The sequence below is a fragment of the Colossoma macropomum genome, unplaced genomic scaffold (genome assembly GCF_904425465.1).
Source record: "Colossoma macropomum unplaced genomic scaffold, Colossoma_macropomum, whole genome shotgun sequence".
Taxonomy (NCBI): Eukaryota; Metazoa; Chordata; class Actinopteri; order Characiformes; family Serrasalmidae; genus Colossoma; species Colossoma macropomum.
In genome coordinates this window covers 22,455,606-22,472,013 of record NW_023494793.1, presented here as the reverse complement: position 1 = coordinate 22,472,013, position 16,408 = coordinate 22,455,606, and the positions used below count along the sequence as shown (strand labels likewise).

Below are 16,408 nucleotides of genomic sequence, written 5' to 3'. Positions count from 1 at the left end.
TTTTTATTCTTCCATTATACAAGTCTTGAGCTGCACAACCACACAGAGCCCTCATTGTCGTATTTTCTGCTTCATAATGCACCACACGTTTTTAGTGGGAGACACTTCTGCACTGCAGGCACACCAGTTTTAACACCCGCACTCTGATTACGCAGCCATGCTGTCGTAACATGCAGGATGTGGCTTGGTGTTGTGTTAAATATGGACTTGCCTTACAAAGAGACCATCTAGAAAGCAGCACATCTTGCTCCAAAATGTGTATGTCTTTCAGTGATAATGGTGTCTTCACATATGTGCAAGTTAAGCATGCCATGGGAAGAAATTCCACCATACCATGACAGATGATGACTTTTGAATTTCATGCTGGTAACAAGCTGAATGGTCCTTTTCTGGTTTGGCCCAAAGAACACAACATCCATGATTTCCAATAACAGTCTGAAAGGTTGACTCATTAGACAGCATTATACGTTTCCACTGTGCATCAGTCCATTTTAGAAGAGCTTGAGCCCAGAGAAGTCGGCAGCGTTTCTGGATGTTGTTGATATTTGACTTATACTGTGCATAGTACAGTCGTGACTTGCATTTGTGGATGCTATGAATTGACAAGTGTTTCTCGAAGTGTTTTTGAGCCCTTGTGGTAATATCCATCACAGAAGCATGCTGGTTTCTAATGCAGTGCCGTCTGAGGGGTCGAGGGTCAGTTGTGGTTTTTGGTCTTGCCCTTTACACACAGAGATTTCTTGAGATTCCCTGAATGTTTTAATGATTGTGCACCATAGAGGTTGGAATGCATAAAATCCTTGGAATCGTTTATTGAGGAACGTTGTTCTTAAACTGTTAAATTAAGGCTGGTGCAGTCTTGCTCATAAGGGACTTGGCCTTTCCTGAATGCTCCTGTTATAACCAAGCATGATTGCGTCACCTTTTGAAGATGTTTTAGAACATTTCACAGTGTCTTAAACATCAATCTTAAACATCAATTTCAGAATGAGTGAATATTTACCAAAAATAAATAAATACCTTGTCTTTGTACTGTTTTCATTGAAATACTGGTGGATTTACAAATCACTGCTGTTTTTTTAGCATTTCACATACTGTCCCAACTTTTTTGGAATTGAGTTTTGAATAATAAATTATTAGACGTTAATGTAACACAGCTGTAGCTTTAGAATTACAGCTTACGTGTATTTTATCCTATAGCTCCAGTGAGTGTTGCACGTAGATCTGCCTGTAAATGTTTATTATAAGCAGCCGTGGGTCTAACTTCTCTATTTATTTAGTTACATATACTTAAAATCAAAACTGAACTTTATTACTTATGCCTGGTCATACGCTATTAAATATGATTTATCATATTTAGAGACAAATGTCTTGTTTACTCTGAATCAGCAAAATGTAGGAGCTTTTGCCTGCCTCTAAAAGTCCTCTAAGCTCTTATGTCACTGTGCTTCATTCAGAAACGTTGATTTTAGTACAATTTGGATTGATTTGTAGTTTTATGACTATTTCAAAATAATTATTGTTTTATTTCATTCTGTTCTGATAATGACAGTAGTTGGCCTGCTTTGGTGTCGCTGACATTTATAGCATTATTTTATACTAAAAGGACAAAAGAGACAGAAAAACGGTGCCACAGTTATGATGATGGATGACGTTTTTTTGGTGGGACCCGCTCACTTTCTGTTCAACCCATCTTAAATACGGCTGTTAAACGCTAGAGGGCGCAACGCACGCTACAGAGTCTTAAACGAGCCAATAGAGCTGAACGAAAAAAAACGAAAATAACATTTTTGCTAGTAATTCATGCAGGAACTTCCTTCAGTTATGGCAAAGTAGACAGACATATGTATTACATTAAAGAAATCGGTAAAATCAGTATCTTTCTGTTTTTTTTACAACATTTTTTTTTCTGCAGTCAGACTCTAGTATTACTGCTTCTGAGTGCTGATTGTAGCTCATTGGCCGAGTAGGTTTCTAGTCAGAGAGAACTCAGAGTGTAAAATGAATGAGGGGTCTAATTGTTCTATATTTCTCAGCACAGAATAGTATAAAATTGATGTCACCCTTATCTCACTTCTTAGCTCCAGGTTTTTTGTTTGTTTGTTTTGATGTCAGGAAATACAGACATCTTCAAAACCAACTCTAGGCAACAAAAATCGAACACACAAAAAATAGGCACATGCAGAGACACACAATTGAGTAAAATAAATTGACTAAACAAGGTCTTGTTCCATGCTTTTTCTGACCAAGTCAATCGCCACCGACTGAGTGACCACAATAGCAGCCTTTGCTCACTTCATTCTAGCAGTGATACACTCCTGTATCAAAACATCCATAAAATAGTTTTAAAATTGCTTTCTTCACTGCTGTCAAACAAGCCGTACTTATTATCTTTTGATGGGGTTCAACTGCTTTACTTTTATTTGAACAGCGTTACAAATGATAACAGCAGTCTTGAAACATCTTATTTTATTATGCGTTGAGAAAAAAGAGGGAATTCATTCATAAAATTGATTAATTTACAAAATACAGTTTTGCACAAAAGCTCCATAGACGTCCCATTCATTTTTGACTGTCTCACGAGTGCCCCCTAATGTCGGAAGAAATGAGTGTGGCTGTGTCCGAATGGTTGAGTGCAACTTTCTTTCCTGTCTGATTCTCCGATCGTTTAGCCAAGTGGATCCTCATACGATAGTCAGTTCTGACAGTATGTTTAGTGAAGCTATGAGCTGCAGATCAAGCAAAATTAAGGACCGCAGGTAGGAAAGGAAGATTCGTTCAACTATTTGGAAGCAGCCAGAGAGATTTAGAAATCATCCGGCTCTGAAAAAAAAATACTATTTTATTCCTTACATGGCACATTTAACCACGTAGTTTAATTTTTGATTAATAGATTCCACCAATGTTGTAGTTTCTAAAGTCAGTAAAGTTGGCATACGGATTTCATTTTTTATGAAAAAAATGGCGTTTTAGGGCCACTGTTAATAAAAATAAAAAATAGTGGACTTCGAGAATAACGTCGTGATATTTCGAGAAAAAAAGTAGTAATATTTCGAGGATAAAGTGGGCTAACTGTAGGGGGGACTTTTTTCTCGAAATATTACGACTTTATTCTCTAAGTCTACTATTTTTTATTTTTATTAACAGCGGCCCTAAAACGCATTTGCAGAGATTCAGTCTGTGGAATCGATACCAAAAACGGCTGCAATCGAGCTTATTTTTATAAGGAGCCTGGCCACTTCCTGTTTCTCCAGTTCTATAAAAAAAACATGAGTGCTAAACGCCAGAGGGCGCCCGCGAGCGAGTCCTCAGTGAATGGGGTGAATGGAGCTAAACGGCTAAAAATTAAAATTTAAAGTGGTTTCCAACCACTTGTTCAGGGCCTTCCTTTAGTTTTGGAGAGTAAAGGGATATATTACACAAAAGACAAAGAGGTTTTTAGCAACATGACTCTAGCATTTCTGCTACTAAGTGCTAAGTGGTTAGCATTACAACTACTGACTGCTGATTGGTTGGTGAGCTGATCAGCTCATTGGCTAAGTGAAGTGATTCATGCTCACTGATGTCCTGAATGTACAGGAGTCGCCTTTATAAAGTCCTGTAACTCGCGTTCAAAAGCGCTTAAAAACACTTTTAACAGTGTTAAAAAGTTTTAGACTGTTCTGTGTTCAGAAATGAAAGCATTCTTCTATATAAAAATGTTTAAACACTTACAAACTATGATTTTGCTCAAAGGTTCCATCCTAATCCATTCATTTTGGACTCGGGGCGCCCTCTAGCGTTTGAGAAACCGCTCTACTCATTCTCTGACCCCACTGTAGCGGCTCTGACCACGTGAGTGAGGATGTAATGCCCCGGAAAGGACGACATAAAGTCTTTCCAGATCGAGACCGGCAAGATGGCAGCGGACGCGCAGGTTCGTGTGCAGTTCGTGGCGTGAACAGTGTGTGTTTGATGCTGTGTTTAGATTAGAGCCGCGATGTTATAATCGGGGCTCCCCGAAATGGGGACGGGTTTAAACACGGCGGCTCTCGCTGTGCAGCTGCGCGTGTGTTGGTCAAAGTGCGGAGATGCCGTTTTGTACATAATGACGAAGTTCAGCTGAGCTAACAAGGCGGCCAGAGCTCAGAAAGCACAGCCCTCAGACTAACTCTGTGTGGCGGTGTAGCCTGACTGCTAGCTCTTATCTAGTCAGTTTAGGTGACACCCAGCAAATAACCTTTGTCGTACGAAATTAAAACGTGGAAATTCCAGTTCTGTGCAACATGTTAAGTTACTGAAAACGTGCCACGTCCTGAAGTGCAATGAATCAGCTGCCAGGACCCCACATATCGGTGCTGCTGTGGCTTAAGTTAGCTGGCTACACGAGTTAAAGTTAATAAAACTAACCTGCGTGCTTAACTCTACAACAAAATGTCGGCTTTTCAGTATAGAATAGTTTCTCTTACTTTCATTGTAGTTCTGCTCTACTTGTGCTCTTTGTTGCTAAACAGCAGGTAAATAGATATCAACATGGACGGCCAGCTGGCTAACAGTAAAACACACAAGATTAATGTGCTGTACAGCCGGTTAGCCTCCTGTACTGTTAAATCACAGGCTTGTTTTTGTAGCTTCTGCGTTGGGCTGGGCGACATGACGGTGTATGTCGTTATAATGCCACAGTACAATATGCTTTACTGAAAACATTGTGCATGTCACCAACAGACCAACTGTCTGTTTCATTAAAAAGAGCAAAATTAGTCTCGGTTAACAGGATTTAGAGCAGCACAGTGTGCCAAATACTGAATAAAAGTCGCTGTGTTCATAGTAGTTTTTAAAATGTAGCACTACTGTTTTTAAAGAAGTATCACAATATTTGTGCCATATTGCCCACATCTACTTCTGCATCATATTGTAAGCATAAGCCCATTATAAATGGTATTAACGTGTCATTTATAGCTGTTTATAGTTTCCTCAAAGTTTACATATAAAGCTTTGGGATGAACCAACCGACAGTATGACCACTGAAGCAGCTCGTCTGTGTAGGCCTTGCCCATGTTTATCTGTATTACAGCATTATACAGGCCTGGTGTGAAATCTGTGTTTGCATGTCCATTGTTCCAGGTTTCGGACACACTCAAGAAGTTTGCTGTGAAAGTGACCACGTCAAGTGTTAAAGAGCGCAAAGAGATTTTAGGAGAGCTGCAGGAATGCATAAGTGGAAAGAGTGAGTTGTGATTGAGTTTATCCCAGTTCAGTAACAGTAAAGGACTAATATCTCGTCTGGACCAGTGTCGATGTCCAGTATCCTTTAAAAGACTCTAAGAATGTTTTGCCTTCTCCTGTAAAGTTCCCATTTAGTAGATATGAGGTTTTGTTCCAGTCATTTGTTTTCATAGAGAGAAAGTAATACAGTTTTAGCGCAGAATCCCAGCGTCACCTAAACGTTCTATATCAATAAAGAACAGTCAAATCTAAATACTTGTCTAATACCGATACGTTTTTTTGGTTAGTAATTACCTCCCTATGCTGATATGATTCCAATATCATCATGCATCCCCAGGAATATCAGTAGGTTTCATGTCCTGTTGGCTCTGTCTAACTGTGTGTGTGTCCTGTATTGTTTTAGGCCTGCCGGAGCCAGCCATCAAAGGTCTATGCAAACTCTTTTGTCTCACCCTCCATAGATACAGGTGAGCATACAAAGGTGTCCCCTTTCCCTGTAAAACCATGAGACTGGACGGACGGGTAGATGTGAGAAAGCGTATATGTGTAAAACAATAACATGGCAGAGATGATTGAGATTTTGGTTGTGTTTTAGGGATGCAGCCTCTCGACGTGCTGTGCTGTCTGTTATTGACCTGCTGGCCCAGTCTCAGCCCGACGCCATCGCCGCCAACCTTCCACCTGGCCTGCTCAACTGTGGAGTTGTCAGTAAGGGTGTAATGCCTGGGTACGATTATATCAGTTTTCACTGTTTTAAACGTATAGTACTGTAAATACTGCATCCAACTGACATTCACTGACTGCGTCTTCCTCTGTTCGTACAGGAAGAGCACGGCGTCGGGTGCTTGCTGTGCCCTGCCATGGACCTGCCTGATTGTGCGTGTAGTCTTTCCCACCCCAGAGAAGAGAGAGGGTCCCCAGTGGAAGAAACTGGTCGGTTCATTCTGCATTTCCACACAAACATGGGGACGGTTCAGTTCAGTTTCTGTACAGCATCAGTTTTATGTTCTGTGCTGATCTTAGACGGTTCTGTTTCCAGCTTCAAATTTGTATTATTTGTGGTGTTATAGTGTAACTCCAGCTCCTAACAGCAAACACAGCGCATGAGCATCAATGGCAAAACCAGAACTCTCCAGTTATAATTAAAGAAGTTGTCTACACCAGCGACCAGTGATCAACAGCGATGCAGCATTTTTTTTTAACAATGTCCTGTTTCTGAAGCTTCATGTCATACTGTTATTCCACCTCAGCAAAAATGGATGAAGTGAAGCTTTTTTCATAAAATGGAGCTGAATGACTGTTCTTCAAAAATTTATAAGACAAACTCTGTGATTCAGTATTACAAATAGAAATAGTACGTTTAGCTGCATTTTCTTGCCAAGCTAGTCATTTCATTAGTGTTAGCTAACTAAATTAGTAATAACCAGGCAAATAACCGTTTGCCTATGATGTCTTCTATACTGATAGAGGTATTTTATTGCCAAAACATGGATTTGAAGATGAGTAACAGCCATTCATTTTCCAGTTGAAGTCTCAAGCTATTAACTAAGATGTCCTTCGTTTGTTTGTGTTTAGCTTAACGTTTCCAGTGTAGGCATCCTGAAGGCTTTGCTATGCGATATGATATGATACTACATTTAAGTGCTTGCTTACTGTTAGTATAAAGTATAGCTATATGCAAGAGCTGAACTGGAGACTTAATGTTAATGAAATGTGTTACTTACTATTTAATTGCTGGTTTCTGTCTTCAAAAAACAGTTTTCCAAAGTTCAGCTGCACTGCTTTCCCTGCTCTCAAAGGACCTTTTAAAACCTGTTTTTACGAAAGAATATTTTAGTTGCCTAGTAAGTGGTGCTTTGGGAGCAGAAAATGTGCTCTGTAGAGTTCTCGAGTTGTGACACTAACGGCTGATTTAGAAGCATATGCATGGCTGTTAAGGACCTAAAGAAGCTACATAAGTGTAACAGTGTTTCCCCACTGTATGTCTGAACAGGTGGAGGTGCAGAGTCTGCTGCTTGCTGAGGTTGTGGGCGGAGCTTCTCGAAATGCTCTCCAGTCTGTCACCAAGAGGCTCAACAAGCTGTGGAAAGATGTGAGAAAAACAGTAACTATTACTCTGATCAGTATTTCATGGTTGCTTCTCTGCACCTTTTGACTTGGAATTTCGAATAAGAACATAACTTCAGCTTTGTCGAATTTCTTAAGTCATTTGTCCCATGTATGCGTCCCACACACTTGTGCCTCTGACCATCAGACACTGCTGGAATTTGGCCAGTATCACATTTATTTACACTATCAGTACCAGCCAGTTCACAGCTTGTTGTTTCGTCAGACAGCTTCTCAGGCGGGATGAGAAGAATTGTAGCAGTTGGTGTCCACGTTAGACTAAGGCTAATCCCAGAAGGCCATTCCTTTAAGTCTGCTGCCTTGGAAAAAAGTGGACTACCTCCGATGTAATGGACAAGTCAGCGGGAGGTGGTTGAGAAACTTCCATGTTCTACATTTTCATTCAAAATGTGACTGAACATCCCTGACTAAATAGGCTAGCATTAGCTTGTTTTGCACTTCTTGTATGTCACATTATCTGCACTTATTTGTGGCGCACCAGTATAACGATTATAACAAAGCTCAAACCTGAGGGATACCGGATGAACTCGTATACTGCCCTCTACCGAATATTAATCAGTGATATGTTCACCTCCCATTCCCACCAATCATAAAGACCCTCCTGATACCATACTTCTGCAGCTCTGTGGAAGGAGCGCGAGTTATGATTTCCAATTCACATTAACTTAAACAGGCTCAGACTCTTTTTGGCTGTGCCAGTACGTTTGTCCAGGTAAACATGTTTTGGCTCATGTGCATTTGAGACAAGGAGACACCTGTGTAAATTAGTTTTTCAGCCACGTTGGAATGAAGTTTTTTGGGATTTGCTATGTTTGTTTCAGTGGGATTTTATATTTTGCTTTGTTTTTCCTCTTTCTCTCTGTCCAGAACACGGGTCTAGTAGACAAGTACATGACCACTCTGCTGAGTCTGGACCAGAGTCCTTCATCACTGCCTCTGCTGGCCTTGTGCATGGATTACTGCACTGCCCAGAAAGACATAGCCACCATCAACAAGCACAAGGTTAGTCTCTCTCTTCACTGTTGCTAACATACCAGATGTGTTTCAGCTCATTTTCAAAGTCATCTGTTGCTCTTATTGCCTCAGGCAGCCCTTTTAGACCTGTACATGAAGACTGTCCTGATGAGCAAGACCAGGCCTCTGCAGCACATCCTGGTGAGGAAAATAGAACTTTAAAACTGTGGAGCTTGTTTGTGGTTTTCAGTGTGCAGTGAGCTCTGCAGATGTGTCTTATTATTGAGCATGTGGTTAAATCTTTGCTTTTTGTAGGATAAAAGCGGATCGGTGCTTCGCCATGTCTCTCACTCAGAGTTTAAAGAACAGCTCCTGCCCACCCTGCAGAAAGGCCCTGCTGCGCAGCCCTGAGAACTCCATGCAGAGTAAGATATACCCGCATGCATACACGTGTACATTACCTGTGAAGATTTTGCAGACGCCTTGCCTTCTTTTTAAATTCCTTACTATTAATCTTCAGTTACGTAAGAACAGATACCTGTAGAGGTTTTATTATAAAACAGCAAATTACTAATGCTTTCAGTGTGCAACACCTCATTCAGCTTCGTGTTCGTCGTAGTTATTTTCTTGATATGAAGAGCAGAGTAGTGTTTTTTTTTCCCCCAAACAATGATTTTGTTACAGAGGTTGTTCAAACATCTACAATGTTGGAGTGCTGATGATCAGGTCTTGGCCGATGTGTTGGTTGGATGAAAAATATCGGCCCATATTTATGACCAAATAATTACAACCTTTATGTTCCTGCATCTCTGAGATTCAGTCTCACAGTCTCCTGGCGATAGGGCAAAATGTCGAAGGGCCCAAGTTCGACGTTTATTTTTTTCACTGAGATAACTACCTAAGTATCCACATCAGTCGCACAAAACACCACTGTTCACCTCTGACTTTCTTGCACTTTCGCTTCGTATTGTTTACTGGAACAGGCATAGAGATTCATGAGTTTCTCCTTATCCATTTTAAGGTGGAATGAGAGAGCGTTGTGATGTGTATGTCCGTCAAAAGCAGCGCACCATATCATTCCACATTGCTCTATACAGCTCGCAGCTGGCGTAGACAGCTTCTTTGATTTATTATGTTAGGGTTTTGTTGTTGACGCTCACTCACATCGCTTGCTATTAGGACAAGGTGTTAGCTTATGGATTTGGGGAATGAATGATATGTTTTGAAACTTTTACCAGATTTTACACATTACTTCAAACTCTTCCAAATAAAAAAGCAGGAAACATTTGTCTTTGTTAGGCACCCTTTGAATTTTGCCACTGGTGGATCACCCCCTAATTAACCCTATTGCAGCAGTACAGGCTGACCTGGTGAATTTGGACACAAAACATCACAGTTAAAATAATAAAAATGTATTAAATGTATCCAAACCTAAACTGTGGCTAGAGATTAACTATTTTCTTTTGTTTTTTCTTTAAAGAGAATTAATCAAAAATAAGAAAAGTAAAAGTTTATCAATGTATATCCAAACATAATATTACAATATTATGTTGTTTTTTATGTGTCATCTGTTTCTGCTGTTCAAGACCTGTGACAGTTTAGAACTGACAGTCATATGTTGGTAAAGCGTTAAATACTCAACTGAAACTATTGGAGTGCATAATTAAAATATAGAAACATACAAATTTACATTAGTCAGTTTTAATGGTTATCAGAATTTTTGGCCCTGTAAAATTGGTATCGGCCACAGTATTTTCATATCGGTCAGGCCATAGTGTTGACTTTACAAAAAATAAAATGCATGTGATGAGGCATTGTGAAGCATGCTGGTTTGTATTAGAAACACTTTTCAAAAGCTAGATGTCTCTAAACTTTTGATGGGCCAGGAATTCCTAGGATGAGAACTGTTAAAGTTTGTGTCATGTGAGTCAAATTCTAAGATCTGAAGAAATTAAAGCCCCTTTTCTGTAATTTTTTGGTCTTTTTCCTCTTCATCCTTTCATTAGCCATCTCCTCCATGCTGGCGTCCCTCACTCTCGATCTCAGCCAGTATGCTAAGGACATCGGGAAAGGCCTTGCCAGTAAGTCCCCCTCAGTACTGATTTAGTAACTCAAGATGATTGGGTTTATATTGCTAACTGCTTGTTAATGTGTTTTTCAGGTCAGCTGAAGGCGAGTAATACAGAGCTGATGGAGCAGGCTGTGCAGGCAGTGCAGAACTTGTCTCAGCAGTGCAGTGACCCTAATGCTGTCCAGGACCTCATCACGCACCTCTTCGGCATTCTCGGAGGTTAGTGAGTTTGTCTTCTTTTGTGTGCTGTATCTTTTGCTCTTTTGTGGGCTGTATGTGTTGATTCCTTTCTCTGCTTGCAGGTTCTGAGGGAAAACTCACTGTAGTTGCCCAAAAAATGAATGTGCTTTCAGGTAAGCTTGCCTCACTTTGTCTTTTCTCTACTCATGACTTTTCATTTACCAGCTTCCCTGACCTGCGTGTTTCATATGTTTATGTCTCGATCCAGGCATCAGGAGCTGCAGTCATCATGCAGTCTCTGGCTCCTCCAGCCAGTCGCTCAGCTCCAGTGTGGCAGTGCTGTTTATTCCATTCCTGCAGCAGGAAGGTGAGGAACTTTTCATCTGTTTGGCTTCAGTAGCCAGTAATAGTTTTTAGTAGTGATGCATCAGAATGACAATTCTTAGGCAGTACCAAACATCAGAACACACTGGGCTGAAAACTGGAAAAGCTGACAATAAAAAAACTCAGTTGACTTGAAATAAATAGAAACCACAACAATAAAATAACTACAGTATGTGCCATAACCTCACAGAATGGTTGGTCATCCAACGCATCATTGGGAATTTTGGCATTCTTTTGTAAACATTTTAAAAACTATAGCTACAGATTTTTTTCCTGGTGTTGTTTTTTCTGTATTCTGTGTATCAAGCAAGATGTCATTTTCAAATAGTATCAAACCGGTAATGGAGAAGTCCTCAGGTTTTGTAAATTTTATTAATATTCGGCATGAACAGTGAGTCTCTTATCTAATGTTCTTTATAGAAACCACATAATGATTTTCACTGTTTATCGCCGCTGCTCAAACTATTTGTAAAGTTAAAATTTTGACACTTAGCATGTTAGAGGTGTCATTACAATATATGCAGCTTCAAAGCAATGTCAGTGCTTTATCAGTGGGATTTTTGTCAATACTGATAAGTACTGATAACCTCAACATTGGGCGATTTCATTGACCAACCAACAGTCAGGCCGTAGTTTCTAAGAAATCTTATTAATTTGTATTTCATGCTGAGTTCAGCTATTTTTGTTTGTGTGTGTTTTAGTCCATGAGGGAACTCTGGTGCATGCTGTGTCGGTGTTGTCTCAGTGGACGGGACGTCTGAACACAGAAGTGCCTGCAGCTCTGAGAGACTGGTTTAAAAAAGCCTTCACACTAAAGACCTCCACTTCACCTGTGCGACATGCTTACCTGCAGGCCATGTTGGGAGCCTTCAAAGGTCAGCGCATTGTGTGTTTGTTTTTACGCATTTTCAGGGCAGTTTTCTGACATTGTTTAGGAAAAGATGAGGGGAAAAAAGGTGTAAATGTATGTGATCAGGATTAGTAAAATGATCCTGACTTTGAAAAAGTTCTTTTTACAGAAGTCGTTTCATTTAAAGGGAAAGGGCAAAACTTAAAGGTTAAGGTTCGAAGGCTGAGTACCTATAGGTTTTAACATTTCAGGTTTCATGTTTTTGTGACTTGTTTCAGTTTGCTTCCTCTGGTAGTTCTAGATTGTTATGGTAGTACTTTCTTTCTTTCTTTCTTTCTTTCTTTGTGACAGTTATTTACATGTCTTCATGTCTCTTCCTCTTCAGGTGACACCCTCAGTCAGGCTCTGGATTTTGTTCCTCTCCTCATTCAGACGGTGGAGAAAGCTGCTGCTCAGAGCTCCCAGCACACCCTGCTCACTGAGGGTGTGGCAGCCTCAGTGCTGCTGTGTCGTCTCTCCATGCTGGACTCGCTGCCTGGTGAGGAATTCTAAAGATACCATGTTTATTCAGTCAAATCATTTTTTGTCCAGGTTCCCATCTCATTTTCCAGAAACTGGGTTTAGACGTAGGACGGAGGCGACGTGCCCCCTTCATGAACCAACAAATAAGACTCGCTGTCGCATCCCCAAAACCCTCGTGGCTGGCTGAAGTAGCAGCTAGGTGTACTTCAATCGTAGAGAAGGTTCTGTCCTTATCTAGTTGCTTTTGCAAGAATGACAGGATTGTGGGGATGGAGCATTAAAATGCCGATGCACCTGACACCTCACACTTCGAACATGCGCCATTTACCGTCATAAAAGGTTCTCGTAGACCGTTCTCTGGCGTTTTGAATGGTTGTGATCACGTTTTGGGGGAGCCCTGCGGAAGTCAGGTTTAATGTCTCACGGGCCAAGCCCAAAGTGCCAGGCACTCTGGATGAGGATGAAAAATCTCACCGCATAGAGTTATTTCTGCTAACCAGTGTGGCCTGTGAAGGGCTATCAGGATCAACGAAAGCCTTTTCTCTCGCACCCTGGCTAGAGTTAGAGTTATCAGATCCAACGGGGGAAAAGCATACAGGAGGGTCTGCAGCCACTCATGTGCTTGTGTGTCGACCCCTATTGGGGCATCCTGGTCATGCAGAGAGTAGTAACGAGGGCTTTTTCCTTGGATGCAAATAGATCTCTGCTCGGCTGACAAATGTCCACAGCCGAGTCGTGACGCTGTTGTGGAGTTTCCAGTCTCTATAACATGAACTGCCACTGGACAGTAAATCTGCACCCAGATTAAAAGCACCAAGTACATGAGTGGCTCTTAATGACAAAAGGCGAGAGCTGTTCCACGCATGTCTGTGTGCCAATGTGTGGAAACGATGGAAATGTAATAGCTTATATACGCCACCACAGTGGTGTTGTCCATCTCGACTAAAACGTGGTGTACCCTCAGGAAGGGGGAAAAAAATGCAAGTGACACTGCGAGGAGTTATAAGCAGTTTATGTGCAAGGACTGCATGTGTCGGTCCCAAACCCCATTGATCTTTATGCCTTTGTGAGTGGCACCCCAGCCCACTAGGGAGGCTTCCGTAGTGATTAGTTTTCTGGTTACGACTGCGCCCATTGGCACCCCTGTCCTCAGAAAAGTGGAGCATTTCTGGGGACACAGAGTAGCCTTGCAGGTCACTGAAGCCATGACATAACAGATTCATTTTGAGGGAGGTAACCCACCGTTGGAAATCTCTCACATAAACGGTCCAGCGGAACAACCGTCGGCTTTGATGTGATTAGACCCAGGAGTCTGAGGCGAACTGTGGAAAAGAGAGAGGCAGCTTTGTAGAGCTTGTATTCTTTTTGTCGATAAGCAGGCTCTGAATAAAACTGAGTCTAGGACCAGCCTTATGAAAGAGATTTTCTGGTCCAGGCTCAAAACACAAATACCCTCGGACTTAGCGAGAGGCCGAATGAGAGAACCAAACAGTCATATGCCACGCCTTGAAATGTGAATCTGAAACTTTCTGTGAGGAGGATAGATCAGGATGTGAAAATGTGTCTTTCAGGTCGATTGGTGTGAAACAATCGCTTGGATGCACAAAACATATCAGAGCTGTGTGTGTTAACATCATGAACTTGTACTGATGTGTCTGTTTGGAGTGCGCAGATCTAGTGTTGGGCGTAGCCCCCCCTCTTTTTTGGGAACTAGAAAATACCTTGAATAAAAGCCACATTGACTCTTGTTTAGAGGTACTGTTCTTATCGCTCCTTTGTTTAGCAGCGAGATTATCTCCTCCTGTGAAACATAAGCGGACTCCCCCTGAGCCTGTGACTGCACTATCCCATTTAAATGTGGCAGAACGACAGCAAACTTGAGCTGATAACCACTGGTTATGGTCTTTAAAACCCACTTTGAAGTGGTGTGTGTTTGCCAACATTGGATCCTCTCGGTAAGAGGACCTAATGGGTGACTCATCTGTGTCAGTGCGTCCTCCAGTGGCCTGAATGGGATCCCTGGATGCACTAAGTGTGCAGCACTTATGGCCGTCGTACCAGATGGAGCTTGAGCTCCTTGCTGTGTCATTATTTGGGAGTACAAGTGAGTGGGCACATAAGCTGTGTGCCTCTTTTATAAGAGCTTTTTTGTTCAATGAAGAGTTTTTTGATTGGGTTAGCTGTGCCCTTGGCACTTGGCCTGGATGCGCACCATGGGCCTTTTTTATTTAAGGGGGGCACTAATGTGTGCTTATGAGACTCAACTGTGGCTCTAACAGGCTTTTTTGGTCTCTCCTTCTTTTTGTGCGGTTGTGGGCTGTGGTCGCCGATGTGGCCTCTGCACAGCATTTGCAGGGCAGTGAACATGCCCTTTGGAACAGGCTCAGGAATGGACCCTCTAAACAGGTAGAGACTGTTGTCTGGCTGGCCCTTCCTCTCCCATCTGAGGCTAGGTAGCGCATCTCTTTTTGTTTTTTTTTCCCGTAAGTGGTGGGAGGGGTGGAGTGACCTCCCTGCGTCACAGTGGGGGTGAAGGGATTCTTGCCCCAAGCACCTCCGGGCTCTGGGGCTTTGTTCTGTCCCTGGGTCACAGTCTGCTGCAGTGGTCTGCCAGGGTGCCTTTGATGGGGGGCATTTGCTTCAGGGGCCTTACAGACGTGGTCACAGCCTTGTAACTTTTTTTGGTCATAGAGGACAAGACAGTCAGCTCTGGTGGGTGGGATGGTGCCTGCTAGGGTCGTCATTGATCTCTCGGTGGGGTGGAGGTGAGATGCCATGCAGCCCTAGACACGAGGCGCAGGCTGGGTGGATGTCCATGCTCATGATCTTAGTCCCACAGACGCATGTCTTGGCTGGGGCATCGCGCTTCTCCATGGTGAGGGAAGGGTCCACTAACATGTTTCTGTCATAGCACAGTATAGTGTGGTAGCTAGCTGGTAGAGGCTACTGTTTGGAGGCTAGCCAGTACTTCTACAAGTGGACAACTGAAGTGATGACTGAGGAGGCAGAGTTCGGTGACTGTGTGGTTAGCTCGCTCTGGAAACAGTTCATCTAGCCTGTTTGCCGCGTTCACCCTGTCAGAGAGTAGCTTGCTTCTGAGAGTGACGCACGTCACGGTTGCCAGCCAGTCATGGCTGGTGTAATGAAATGCGGCCTCTGAGGACAACACAGAGATGTGCGTCTCCTGAGATACTGAAACGAGTGCCATTCTGATTTAGAATTGGAAGTGATCTGAATGACATAATCCAGTTGAGCATGATGCAGTTACAGCACTGAATAATACAGTTAACTGTCCGAGCTTTTTGTTGCTCTGTGTTACTTGGTGATTTTGGTTCTTTGATTTGTTTTTGGTTACTAATTGGGTCTGTTCTGATTGTAGAAGCTAAACTGACCTCTTTCTGGAATCTGATACTGGATGAGAAGAAACCTCTATTTACCACAGAGAAGTTTCTCTCGCAGGCCAGTGAGGAAGGTGGGTTTCTCTCACGTTTGGACACACTGATCATTTGTGAATGAAGAGTTACCACGTTCAAACTGTCTCCTGTGTCCTGTTCACTCAGCGCTGTGTGCAGTACTGCAGCTGTGTGAGAGATTGTTCCTGGACCACCCCCACCGACTCAACAACAGCAAGTCCCAGTGAGTTCTGCACTTTTATGTACAAATACATGCAGCATTAGCCGTGTAAATCTCCAATCTGACAACAGCTCAACTAAATTATGATTTAGGAAACAAATCAGTGCATCGTGAAATCTGACATTCTTGACATTGTATTTGGTTATTTTAGTATGATCTAGAAAAGCTGACTGAATATACAGAATTACACAGAATGTTGGATTATTATCATTGAAAGTAGCCTGTGTATTTTATTTTGAGTCAAATCTGAGGAAGTGAAGTTATGCGACTGGTGTTGGAGGAACAGAAAGTCAAAATGAAACCTGTTCCATGGTGTTTGGATCTGTAGCCTACTAGCTAACCTAGTGTTAGCTTAGCGAGCAGGCTACAGAATAAATCATTGTTAGTGAGTGTAATGTAATGTTGACATGAATGTAGACAATACAAACTTATGTCTGAGAGAGCAAAGTCAAGTGACCGGTGTTGGAGTGACAAAGACAAAA

The 16,408-nt window shown here is 42.1% G+C and overlaps 1 protein-coding gene across 1 annotated transcript in view; it reads left to right on the top strand.

Moving 5' to 3' along the window:
• Positions 1 to 3,820: 3,820 nt before the first annotated feature.
• The window catches only part of gcn1 (GCN1 activator of EIF2AK4), a 47,642-nt gene continuing 35,054 nt past the window's right edge, over positions 3,821 to 16,408 (top strand). Inside the window, 18 exon segments of the mRNA XM_036578849.1 lie at positions 3,821 to 3,916; positions 5,104 to 5,206; positions 5,609 to 5,672; positions 5,801 to 5,932; positions 6,030 to 6,138; positions 7,199 to 7,297; positions 8,200 to 8,334; positions 8,419 to 8,487; positions 8,602 to 8,673; positions 8,675 to 8,711; positions 10,293 to 10,367; positions 10,448 to 10,576; positions 10,660 to 10,710; positions 10,806 to 10,904; positions 11,623 to 11,796; positions 12,157 to 12,309; positions 15,673 to 15,765; positions 15,854 to 15,929. Coding sequence (XP_036434742.1) covers positions 3,899 to 3,916; positions 5,104 to 5,206; positions 5,609 to 5,672; positions 5,801 to 5,932; positions 6,030 to 6,138; positions 7,199 to 7,297; positions 8,200 to 8,334; positions 8,419 to 8,487; positions 8,602 to 8,673; positions 8,675 to 8,711; positions 10,293 to 10,367; positions 10,448 to 10,576; positions 10,660 to 10,710; positions 10,806 to 10,904; positions 11,623 to 11,796; positions 12,157 to 12,309; positions 15,673 to 15,765; positions 15,854 to 15,929 — 1,688 coding nt within the window. The 5' untranslated portion in view covers positions 3,821 to 3,898.